Source organism: Rhipicephalus sanguineus, chromosome 8 (assembly GCF_013339695.2).
Source record: "Rhipicephalus sanguineus isolate Rsan-2018 chromosome 8, BIME_Rsan_1.4, whole genome shotgun sequence".
NCBI classification, from domain to species: domain Eukaryota; kingdom Metazoa; phylum Arthropoda; class Arachnida; order Ixodida; family Ixodidae; genus Rhipicephalus; species Rhipicephalus sanguineus.
In genome coordinates, this window is record NC_051183.1 from 13,588,335 (window position 1) to 13,601,424 (window position 13,090).

The 13,090-nt window shown below is 43.6% G+C and overlaps 2 protein-coding genes across 2 annotated transcripts in view; one reads left to right on the forward strand and one right to left on the reverse strand.

The window, feature by feature from the left end:
* Positions 1-1,879, reverse strand: part of LOC119401403 (26S proteasome regulatory subunit 4) — a 32,462-nt gene extending 30,583 nt beyond the window's left edge. Inside the window, exons 1-3 of the mRNA XM_037668180.2 lie at positions 1,835-1,879; positions 1,364-1,429; positions 254-350 (exon numbers count right to left, since the gene is read on the reverse strand). Of these exons, the coding sequence (XP_037524108.1) occupies positions 254-350; positions 1,364-1,429; positions 1,835-1,837 (166 nt within the window). The 5' untranslated portion in view covers positions 1,838-1,879. The remainder of the gene's footprint in view (positions 1-253; positions 351-1,363; positions 1,430-1,834) is intronic.
* Positions 1,880-2,506: 627 nt separating this feature from the next.
* Positions 2,507-12,899, forward strand: LOC119401405 (mitochondrial glutamate carrier 1). The gene is made up of 8 exons (XM_037668184.2): positions 2,507-2,657; positions 4,193-4,327; positions 4,422-4,477; positions 6,451-6,544; positions 7,166-7,281; positions 7,968-8,304; positions 9,173-9,310; positions 10,580-12,899. Exons 1-8 carry the CDS (start codon positions 2,629-2,631, stop codon positions 10,593-10,595), a joined length of 921 nt encoding a protein of 306 aa, XP_037524112.1. The 5' UTR covers positions 2,507-2,628; the 3' UTR covers positions 10,596-12,899.
* The last annotated feature ends 191 nt before the right edge of the window (positions 12,900-13,090 follow it).

Here is a 13,090-nt window from a genome sequence, read left to right on the forward strand (position 1 = left end):
CTCCCCCCCACCCCCACAGGATTATTTACTTCACTTTTGCTGATTAGGAACTACGTAGGCCGTGGTAGATGGCATCAAAATCTATGACGTCATGGTGATTAGTGCGGGAATTTCAAGGTGGCGTTACCAGCTGCACTTCCTTTTTGCACATTTTCTCGCTCACCAACAGTGGTGATCTTGGTATTGTGAAAGAGTAATTAACTAAGACGGGAAAAGTTTTTCTTTTTAGTTTTCTTTCAAAAAGAAAACTCACCGAGTGGGAGCTTGCTAGCAGCCTCCGGTCCCCTGGTGCGCTTCTTACGCTTGCCCACCCGGCTCGGAATCGGGGGTTCGTGTTTGCGCTTCTTGTCCTGTAACATGGGATAAACAAACAATTTTGCATACTACCACTCCCACGTGTCATTTCGTTTTCGCGTCATGAATAAAATTTGTGACTACAGCGCAACTCACACTCCAAGGATGACAAGGCCCCTTTGACAACGGTAGGTCCACCTATTCATTGCCCAGGCTGTCTGGGGCCGTTATTCCTGCTGATACGTTTGTAGCAGCGCAATTCGTACCACACAACCTAGCCAACTATGGTGGCTTACGGCCAACTCAGAATAGACAGCTTGGACATGACTGCAGCTTCTGATTGAACTGGTATTCCACGATGGCGGCTTTGAGGACAAACAAGTTGCACTTAACCTGCTTCAATGTGATAACGATGTGGCAGGAATGCCTTCTGTGCGTGAATAACAAAAGAACCCGCTTGTGATGTTTCGATAACATTACTGTGAAATAGCAAACGCTGTGTCCCCCTATGCTGGTGCTTCAACAAGGAGGTTTCAGTGATACCACTGCAAGCCATCTATAAGCTCAAATGTACACAACAAGACAGCCATGTATAGGCGCCAAATTACCATAGTTATCATTCAAGACGAACTTGCATTACAATGATTAATGTTGGCATTATGGAGTGTCCATACAACTGCATATTTTTTTTTGTTTACTTTTTACGCATCCACTTTTGCCTCATTACACAGACATCCTGTGAGATTTATGATACATGAACGTTTCCTTAACCTCAAGTTCACTTCCTTATATTGCCCGACTAGCACCCTACGTATTTCACCTTTCTGGGCGTAGGTAACTTCAAGCGAAGCCTTCAAGCTGTTAGTCTGTACTCAAGACATCACTAACTGTTGCTGATATCGAATAGGGCTGTATGATTGATTTATTGATTGGCTGATTGGAGAAGGCTACCAGTCAGACTTCCGGCAGAACTTGACACTTCGGGTCAGAATCCCCGTTAGAAACCGGCTACAAAGCAATTACATGTCACGCTTAATTATGCCCTTCAATGTAAAATCTGTAATAGTACCTTGTCATCCTTCTTGTCTCCACCCGAACCGCCTCCACCACTGCCACCTTGAGACTGATTCTGGCCCTGCAAATGAACAACAAAAAATATTCAGCACACCTACGGCGTCGTACAGTAAGCCACTCAAATCTATGAACGTAGCGCACAGTCCGTGAACGAGGTACTGGAAACAAGGTACTCTGACCGCTCTGTATACACTAACAAAAAGTAAAATCGTCTTCAGAACAAACTTCGATAAAGTGCGCTAATGCGTTCTGTTTAGTCATTCCCGCAAAGCTGCGGACCCTCGAGGCAAGCTTGGTAACCAGTTGTCCCACACTTCATTTATGATTCTGATATAATCTGAAATTCAATGCACCTGTACGCTGGCTACACTTTAGAATGTGAGCCGTTATATTAAGCACATAACACACTTTGGTGAAGTGTACTATTTCGATGACACCCCGAATAAATTCACGATGACTTGCTCACCATTTCGGAGACGGCAGATTGATGTCACTGACAATCGCCGGTTTTAAAAACACAGAAGCCTCTTTCTCTCTCCGTTAACGCGTATAGTAACAACGTTAGCATTACAATAACAACAATTACTAGTATTTAAATTTATATCAGTTAGTAAAATATTAGTACGACTTGATTTTGCTATTGCGTTTTGTTTTTTATTTTCCGTTTTATAGTTTCAGTTCTTGTTCTCAGTTCTTATGACTCGATGAAAATTTGAGCCGACGTGCTTAGAGTATTCCTCAAACATTCACAGTAATTCACAGTCATTCAGAGCCATAAGCGCCATAAGTGCTGCGACACCTAAATGTGTGGCACTGCAGCACAGCAAAAGACCCTGACACACGGTGGTGGCCTCAGAATAAATGAATTCCTGTACGACTCATTAATGAGCAAGGTACACATGAAGAGCGCCTGTGCCTCGTGTTCCTTGTGTCAGTCTTCGTGAAGCGTGCGCTGTATTTGCCCTGCGAACCCTCACGGGCTTGTGCATGGCCTCCGTGATAAACCACGCGAGTGGGTTGCGTGCTCAATCTCAGAGGCCATAGTTCGTACATCGCGAATGGAGGACGGCTCGACCGCTGTCTACTGTCGTCTACTGCACAGCACCACACACTGCCAATCCAATCCGATCCATTACGCCAATCAGCCGTTTTTCCGTCGGCCGTCACTTCGCCCAGCGGTCGCACAGCGGCTGCGGTACCGGCGCTTGACGGCAACGATAGCGCGAGCCCCCACCGACAAAGAAACTCGAAGTCGGCACCATGACTACGCAAGCCAAGGGACGATTTCCGTGAGTCAAATTAAACGCGCGCGCGCGCCGACAACTCGTGATCGCGCGCGCGCGCGTGATATGCGTGTTGTGAAGCTGCATCGGCACGCAGCCGGCGATCCCATTAACCAGCTGCTTACGTTGGCATTGGTCCGGTTATTGACTCTCTGCCCTTTAGCCTTGCTTCTCTCTGTATGAAACGCTCTTTCGCGCATCGGCAGTTCATTCGCGTGCGCCAGACGGGGGGTGTCACGACCTTCGCCGCCTATCAATGGAGTGGAGGCTATTACGACGCTGATAACCGGAGGCGCTCTGAGATTGTGGAGAAGAGAAAGTTGCAGCTCGGCCTATCTGACCCACTCGCCAGACACCGAAGGATGGCCGGTGCTCCGCAACCATTTTTTCTCGCTGGAAATACGCGATGAGCTCGTTTGTGCGAAGTTCTTGCCAGTACGGATTGCGCAATTGCGCGCGTATGATGTATAATTGCGCGAAAGCAGCGCCGGATAACCTTGAATAAAATTTATCATAATCATTAGCTGACCTTCGCGCATACTGAGTAAGAAAAAACGTGATGTACAGGCGCGCGCATTGCGTTATAACGATGTAAAATGGCATTTAGCTTCGTCGTTGTGTCAAACTCTTCGTTTCGCAACGAAACTGAGTACGGGGATCGTGGATCTTGTGCAATAATTGGCGCGTTGGTCCTTACGGTGTGACTCTTGTTAGAAGCTACAGTGGTACAGGTGACCGCTCATACTGTCTACAGATGACATAGTTCGGTCTGATGTGTTGTCATCAACTGGTACTCGTACCAGGCCTGGCAAATCTTCGGCACATTACCGAATCAGTGACAGGCAACGGAATCCACATTGGCACCTTAATAGGAGTAATACCGGTGTCGCGTTTTGTCACACCGGTGGCACCAGCCGGGCCTGATCCGCATAGAACTCCTTGATCGTGATTGGCTCCTTCGCGCAAGCTGCAGAAGGGAGCCAATCGCTGTTGAGAGATTCGATAACCGGTCGGACTTAATCGCGATCAGCAGGGCACAGTGTGACACCGGTATAATATATCCGCATGGGGGCGTATAACCTACAACCATGTTTCTATAATCTATAAACATGTTTCCATTGCACATTATTGGATATGGAATATCATCCTTTGCTTTCACCCTAATATTAAGGTCGCTCTATTTTTTTGCTCTTTTATATTTGTTTTGCACGTGTTTCTTAAATTTTTGTACAATTATTTTCTGCATGACAATTCGCTATATGTGTCACTGCAGCATGTATTAGCGTGTCACATCTAAGAAAAGAACCACGACACACACGAAGAGACAGATAAACGCTATTGTGTGTCATGATTTTTTTTTTTTTCTTGTATGTGTCATGCTAATACATGCTGCAGATTTGAAACACCAACTCGCCCGAGGAGCAACCCTTTGCTATACGTATCTACTCTTTTGAAATAAATCTCACAGTTGAGAGTCAGTGCTTGCCTTGTGTTCTTGTTTCACTGTAATGATGCTTATCGATACTTTTTCCCATTTGCAGACTCTTACCAAAAATAGTAAATGGCGGGATTGCAGGCATCATAGGCGTCACGTGCGTCTTTCCCATCGACTTGGTCAAGACGAGACTTCAAAACCAACAGATCGGGCCAAACGGAGAGCGCATGTATCGCTCCATGTGGGTACCCAGCTGGTCTACTCGCCACTGCATGTTTTAGCCGCATTGGTAAACGGGCACTTGACGTGGAAGCATGTTTTTCTTGCCCCCGTAGGCTCGACTGCTTTCGGAAATCCTATGCAGCAGAAGGCTTTTTTGGCATGTACAGAGGTGAGAGCATGATGTTGCATAAATTTGCTTTGCAGTGCAGTGTACTATCGACTTCAAATGAAATGCGAAAAGCATAACGCGTGGACCAAGCGTTACTAACGTTAGTGTGCACCGTCCAATCATCACCATTGACAGGCATGCACGTCCGGTTTGGCAGCACTGCACTATCCCCTTAGTGCAATGTTTTCACTTCTATTCTAGTTATTCTAGTTGGATATTTGAAAAGAATGAAATAGAAATGAAAGAACACAAGCTAAAATGCTGCAGTTGACGGCCAGTATTGTAGCACAGTTCGCCAAAACCATGAGTGCTGTCTGCACCAAATGAAACGTGAGCAAAATTGTTCATGTGTTGCAGTTTGCACCCTCATGATTATAGGCAGATACACTCCTGCGGTTGGCCGCTCCTGCACCACATTCATGCTTTCAATTGCGCAGTGCGGCCAAATTGGATGTGCGTGCCTGTCATTGGTGATGACTGGATGGCACCCACTATACTGCTGCTAATGCTTAGGCCACGCGCTCCTCAGTTCGAGTTTCATTTGATGCCTGTAGTACTGGGAACATTTTCTTTTCTACAAAGATAGGTGTGGTTCATTGCTGATAGTAGCACATTTCAGTGTTTCCTAAACATTGCTATCCTGGGGGTGTAGTAAACAGATAAAATTGCCAGGTACTGCCACTTACGGTTACGGACGCATACACAAGTAGAGAAGACGACAGACACTCGCCGGTAGTCGTACCAGGCCTGGCCAGCGAGTGTCTGTCATCTTCTCTACTTGTGTACGCGTCCGTAAGCTGGTTTTTTCGTTTCTTCAAGTATGTACCAACAGGCCTAGCAACAGATTCTCCTAGATACTGTTAATTCTTAATAACACCAATCCCATTAATTTCATCTGTCATGTTTCAATCGGGCAACCTGATAAAGGACGCAGACCACATAAACTTAAGGGGGAGGGGGGGGCGTTATCAAGGACTTTAGGGTGGGGAAGGGGCAACCACCCTTATCACACACCCTCAACCCAGTTAATCCATTACTGTCTACAAGCCTTTTTATATTCTACAAAAAGAATGCAACACATAAACTTCAGGTTTAACATTCTTCGTTTAGAGGGCAAAGTTCTTACACTGGTACAGTTTTGGATTGCAGAAATCGTGAAGGTACGACGCCACGTTGCAGATGTCGTGATCTGTCATCAAGACGTATTGCTTTGCTACGGCCCAGGGTTCAGTTTTTGAAGTTACTGGGGCACCCTGTTTGCGAATGGAAAATACCACTTTAGTGAATGACTGACAACTAACTTCCCTGGGTTTGAGAGTGCATTTCTGTGCCTGCTGCTTTGTGAGCTGCGTTTAGGTGCTGATAAGTACGTTATGCTTTGAGCGCAATACTAGAAGAGCTGAGGTTGCGGCTGGTTTGTTGTACATGGGCACTGATCGCAGCGTCCTACTGTGACAGATGAAAAAAAAAAAAGACATGCACGACACCAGACAAGTGCATTTGTCTATTGTTATGTTATTGTTATTTTATGTTACACAGTAGTGCACAGCAATCAGTTGGTTTAAAGGGACACTCAAGTGAAACTGTTAATTTGTTTACGTTGGTAAACATTACTCTGAGTACTCTAATGTCATTAATTTCACCATCATAGGTTTACTAATACTGGAGAAAATTAAAATCAAAGTTTCGTTTTTAAATTTCGCACTGAAAACTCCGCACGTGATGTCACGGATTTCAAAATGTACTGTTGGATTTCAAAATATATGATTTCACGTATTTCAAAAGCACCTTCTCGTGGCAAGTGTGGCAATTTCGGAATTGTTAAAGCGTGCTTTACTTATACGAGAAAAATTGTTGCTCTCTTTAATGTTCCTTTAAATGCGGAAATTGGGACAAAAGTGAATATATATTTTTGAATTGTGTGCACTATATGCAAACATGCGGTTTTCAGATTGTTTGTTTTGACCGTGTAGGTTCGGCAGTAAACATCTTGTTGATAACACCGGAGAAAGCCATCAAGCTGGCTGCCAATGACTGGTTTCGCCATGGTCTTTCATCTTCAAGTGGGTACGTCAGTTCAGTGTTTGTGGCCCAAGAGAAGTTTTTAATGTGGAACCTTCATGTAATGAACACGGATATAACGATAAATCTGAAAGGTTTTCCTGTCTATATAAGATTGTGATTCGCATGTGCTTGAACTTAATACTGCACAATTTTCACCAGATGCCCATGAAGGATAGGAATATCTGAGAGGCTCAATTTTTGTTGATCATAACTATACAAAAGCATAAAAATAATCCAAAGAAAGCAAAACGAAGCGTAGTTATTGTGTACCATTGAAGTGTCGAAAAAATAAGGTAAATGAAGATAAGACTTGGTGAAAAGGACAGTCACAGTTGAACAAGGTTCGTATAAAATTTAGGTAAGGACACTAATAGGGCTGATGTCAAGATTACTTTAGCTTAATGTCTATCCGCAGTTGCACACAATTTGGCACTCACCAGAGTGAATTTCTAGTTAAATAGCATTCCAGTGTAGTAAAAGATAACGGTTCTGCATTGTGACAGTAACGGCTACATTCCGAATGGGCGAAACACACCAAAAGCGATTGAGCAAGTTATACAAGCTAACATATCATTGCCTTCGCATTGACAATGTAATGTACTAAGAGCGCATCACTCCTTGCAGTAAACTGAGCTTAACGCAAGAGATGCTTGCTGGTGGAGGAGCAGGCTTCTGCCAGATCATCGTCACCACGCCCATGGAACTGCTCAAGATTCAGCTGCAGGACGCTGGCCGCACAGGTTTGTGCATCATTGAGGTTGTGGGTTTGATTTCAGCCGCACTGGCTGGATTTTTGGAGGGAGGGAGGCAGGCAGTGGTGCAAAAGGCAAGAACGCTCGTATACTTATATTTAGTTGAATGTTAGACAACCCCAGGTGTTCAAAATTAATTCAGAGTCCCCTACTATGGTACTAGTAGAGTGGAAGGCTCAAAAAGGACAATAACAAACACTTAATGTCAACTGAATTTTATTGCTTGAAACATGTTACACTGAAGCCTCGATATAATGAACACGGATGTAACGAATTATAAGTTACATAATGAAGTAAATGAAGGATAGTCTTGTCATAGATGCAGCAATATGAATACATATGTAAGTTATTTTCGTGTCAGATGCAACTTTATTAATGTAATGAGGGTGCAATGTGACAACTGAAACTAATTTGTTGATTTGTGCATCAGATTTTTTAAAATTCAGCACAGGAATGTGATCATTTGTGGTGATTTCAATACTTGTTTTGAAGTTTTGTGGGTTCAGATATTTGGAATGGTAAAACGCCTTGCAAATCAAATCTAAGATTTGAAGTTTAGAATATTCGCACATCCCCAGAAAAAAGGCTTCCCTTGCAATTACCCTCTTAGCTCCCTATTCATTGCTGCCAAATAGTAGCACAGAGTGAAACGAAGTGCCTGCTTCTCTCATCAGGTGGCGATGCCAGCAAGCGCCTGTCGGCACGAGCAGTGGCCTTGCAACTCGTCCGCGAGCGAGGTCTGGTCGGTCTCTACCGCGGAACGGGGGCCACCATGTTGCGTGACGTCACCTTCTCCGTCATCTACTTCCCCCTCTTTGCACACCTCAACTCTCTCGGGCCCAGGAGGCCCGACGGCACATCGGTTTTCTGGGCATCGTTCCTGGCGGGCTGCGGAGCCGGCTCGGCAGCCGCCTTCCTCGTCAATCCCTGTGATGTCGTCAAGACCCGCCTCCAGCTTCTGAGACGCGCACCCGGGGAGGCCTCTTATACAGGCATCCCCGATGCATTTATGTGAGTGCTTTTCGTCTTGCATCATGAGGGCATCTATACGTCAGCTGGCACTTGGCGTGTGGCAATACCTTTGAACTTGGCACGTGAGGGTTGAACACCGTCACACCTTGTCAGAACTATATTCAAGTCTTGAATAGCCAGAGTAGGGGCTAGTTGGTTGTGCATGGTAAAGACTTGCAACGCGCTGCTCGAACACAAAGAAAGACGCACGAAAAGAACACATGTATGTATACAAGATGAACGCGCTCATCTTGTGTACATGTGTGTTCTTTTTGTGCGTCTTTCTTTGTGTTCGAGCAGCGCATTGCAAGTCTGCCAAGATTCAATTCTGTTGGAGGTGTGCAGTCAACCACAAAAGTTTATGGACCACGGGATCTCAGAAAATGCTCGATTCCCGAGCAGCCTGTAGTGGTAGCCAGTAAAACTGTATAGTACGACAGTGTTGTTAGTGAATTCTAGTTGAGGGCCGAAATGCAATTAGGCTGCGTTGTGACACTGTGGGGATATTCCACTTTTTCTCAGACTTCATGGTCCGCAATATTTTTTGGCAATATTTTTTGGTTAAAACATTTATAAAGGGGAGAGAAAAAAATTAATATGGGTGAATAACTTTGTGTAAATAATTTCATGCATGAGATCTTACATTGTACAACAATCCAGCAGTAAAGTAAAGTCAAGGTGATTCAGATTTGGAGTAGTAAATCTTTAATGTGAAATGATGCAATCAAGTGGTGTTCTTTTCACTTCTTTCCTCCTACTTCTAGAGCCTTTCTCTATCTACCTTGCATGATCTACACCTGCAAACATCTCTTCTGAGTCGATATCTCTCTCTGTAATAACGTGTGGCACTTCTTGTCTGTCTGTGCAGCCGCATTCTCCGAGAGGAAGGGGTGCGGGCCTTCTTCAAGGGAGCCGGGTGCCGTGTCATTGTCATCGCTCCCCTGTTTGGTATAGCTCAGACCGTTTACTTCCTGGGCGTGGCTGAATACTTGCTTGGCATGCAGAGGTGAGTTGACACGTCTAACATTGTTTATCCTCAACCAGTGACCACTGACATCAGAACGTGCCAGCATACTTGCTACATCTCAAAAGAGAGTAAGGCATGCAAACACGGACACAAGAGAAGTCTTTATTTGTGTTTACTTTGTTCTTTTCTCTTACCCGCCACGGTGATCTAGTGGTTATGGTGTTCAACTGCTGACTCGAAGGTCCCGGGATCAAATCCCGGCCGTGTTTTGATGGAGATGATATGCTAGATGCCCATGTGATAACTGTTTGGAGCCTTTCACTAAGGCGTCCCTCATAATGATATCGTGGTTCTGGGACGGAAAAACTCAACAATTATTATTATTGCTCTCTTGTGTCCATGTTTGCATGCCTTACCTTTATTGCAATCAATCCTCACCAATTAGCTCAACTTTCTGTTGCTTTGTACCTAGCTAGGTGGCTGACCATGTCACTTTTTAATCTGTACTGAACGCAAACAGAACAGTACACCAACACGGAGAGAAAAATGGAGCCCCTTTTTGTTGCTTATTGTACCCGTCTCGGTTTTACGCTGCCTACGTTTAGTGATGGCGTACATTAGTTCACCTTCGTCACTACTCGTAGGTTTCAGCCATACCTGGCACCCAGCCTTTGTCATAAAGTATATGAACTTTGCCTCATTCTGCTATTTTACAAATGCTGAGTAAAGTATTATGACAAGTAACTTCTGTTAACAAAATGGTTTTCAGGTGTTGCAAGAAAATTCAGCCACAACAGAGCAGAAAGAAAAATGGATGCAATAAATTGGGATTACAGTCGCGTAACTTTTTTGTGGCATTGTAAGATATTGTTATGGAGAGACAAAAGATGAAGACAATTATGAAATGGATAATTGGCATCCACTCTTTTGTGGCACGATGCCACAAGGAAATTCATTCAAATTTCTCAGAAAGGAGAGCTTCTTGTTGAAGAAAAATTCATCCTGGTCCGGGGATTGAACCCGGGACCAACGCCTTTCCAGGACGGTTGTTTTACCAATTGAGCTAACCAGGATGCTAGCACTTGGCAGCGCAAAGGCAATTAGCCTGGTTAGCTCACTTGGCGGTTGTCAGTTATTCTTTTCATAACCATGCCCCCACCTTGTGGGATTTCGCATAACTCATTTGCAAGATGAAAATGTGTTGAAATCGTGGGCTGATGGCTGCTTGGTGGCCAAGAGACATTTCTAAGAGAACAGTGGTTGATAGATGAAAGCAGTAATACAAAAACATCCTTTCATTTTTTTCAGAGCAAAGACAGCCTAGTCTGGTCCACATACTGAAACTCTCGCTGCCAGAAACCTCTTCCCGACACAAAAAAAAAAAAAAAACCCACGAGGGCTTTCGAATCAAAATTTCCGCTCAGGCCTGTTTCCTCCTGCACATCGACAGTGTGTTCCGGCTGCAGTGTACCCAGTTCACGTTACTCGGCGAGTTGCTTGACACGCGTGAAATGTGAGCAACTGCCGAGTCATCACCTCCACTGTCAACCCAAAGATTTGTTGACAAACTGGGGGTTTTCAGAGATTTTAAAAACTGAGAAAGAAAAAAAGAAATGGCTTTAGTAGTGCAGAGGGAATTAATGTGCGTCTGCATGCAGCGCACACGTAGCTATAAATCTACTTCTTCTCGTTGGAGCCTTTGTACAAGGTTTTAGATAGATTGATGATAGAAGTCATGCCTCGAGTCACTTGAAGAGTTGCGGAAGCTGTTTGCTATATTGACAGTTTATATGTCAAACAAGCCATTGTTGACGAATGATAGCTCGTATTATTGCCGCTTTTTCGAAAGGTGCAGTCGCATTCCATAAGTGTTCTTGTCTGTGGTAACTTAAATGGATACCGTCTGCTGTACGTGGCGTGGCATATCTGATTGTCATCTCAGTATTCTGAGCAGTTGTATTGAGCGCACGGCCTGAATGCTATGCACCAGAGATGTGGACGAAACATATATTTTGTGTCCATAATTTAAACTTTTTTAGCGCGCACAAAAGACAAGGACAAGCAAGAGACACACGAGCGCTAACTCTCAACTGTTTATTTTTTCAAAGGAACGATACATATAAATACCCAAAAACCAGCATAGAGCTTGTCTTTTGTGCGCGCTAAAAAAGTTTAAATTATGGATCCATACCAACTTGCCCAGTTATCTGTCTTACTGATATATTTTGTGACCCGATGGTTGTAGTGATTTCTACAAATGTAGCCTGAAACAGTTGGCAGCTTCATATGTTACATGACCTTCTACGAAGAATTTTGGTCACTGATCACAAACACGACTCCTGACCAATTATACAAAAAATAGTCAACTTGTTGTAGACTTTAGCTGTTTTCTAAGCCAGCCATCGCCTGCCTTGTCGTGTCGCGAAGTTTGTGTAAACCTCGCTCTTGAACATGCCCTTGGGTTTTGTTTCACAGTTTTTTTACCTTTTATTAAAAGCTTTCCTTTTTACACTAGATACCGTTAAATGCGAGGATGGTTGGAACACTGCTGTAACCGCTGTAGTATTTTTTTGCTAACTCTTTTGCAAGGGAATTTTCGGTGGTCGGCGAACTACTTTGTTTCGTGCATTTTGTCAGTTATCAAATTTTACGCTTAATGTCTAACATGGACAATACTACAGCGTGAGCAAATTCTCAGGTGTCTTTATGCCAAACTCTTGGGGTTTAAAAAATGGTGCGCGAAATCTTTGAGAAACCTGAACTTCTGTAAATTCTAAGCATATTGCCAAAAATTTAGAGTTGCATTTCACGACACTCTGCGCGAAAAATGCGTTGTCTTGATTTGAATGCTTAGTGTTTGAAATTAGCTTTTTTATGCGAAATCTGTGGAAAAACTTCCGACTCACACTTACACATTTTGGTCAACAAACTATATAATGAACTGAAATGTCCTGAAAGCAATGCACATAATCAAAGTGCCATGCAAGATCACTCTTTTTTTTCTACTTTGAAATGAGTATGAACATAACATTGATTTGGGAAAGCACATACAAATGTAATGTTTTGTAACTACGCCATCCTTGAATCGTGCATATTTACTCACTAGAAAGATGAATCTGCCTGCGTAATACTATGCCTGCCTAGTTTCACTACTTGAAAGATGTTTTGTAGATTCGTTTCCTCAATTTATGTTCCTGAAACTCCTTGGTTCAGTCCAAAATGTAAAGCAAGCACAACGCTTTTGCGTCGAAGTGTTTCTCACATGTCTTTTTTTTGTAGGTGTTTTGTATACAATGGATATTGGAGAAATATTTTGATGAGCGAAACAATGACAGCCCTATTGCTTCTCATTTGTAACATGTTGCGTAGGTTAAAGAGCTTTTTAAAACTTTTCTGTTGCATGTGTCTCTTGTTAAGCTGTAGACACAAGTCTGTACATTTTTTGCCACCAACCCCTCCCGTTTCTTAATGTATATAGTGGCAGACAGCCTGAGCAATTAGTGGGACGCGTTTTGGTCCCAACTCATGATCCTTCTATTTCGTGCTGACCTTTCTGTTGCATTTGCGAATTGTGTCCAGGAATGCTGTAACAGTGAATGTGAAATAAAAAAGGTATATATTCCTGTTATTATGCCTGTCTGTGTACTCATGCTTACCGCAGTGGGGTCAAAATAGTAAAGAATTACTTGTAAACGTTTCTGGCAGGGTTGTAATGTTGTTATGGTTTCCTTAGTATATTTCGTATCCATTCTAGCACGCTGCCCTTTCTTGGAGGTCTCTTAATTGTATGTTGTGAATGATTTCATCCCACTGTTTATG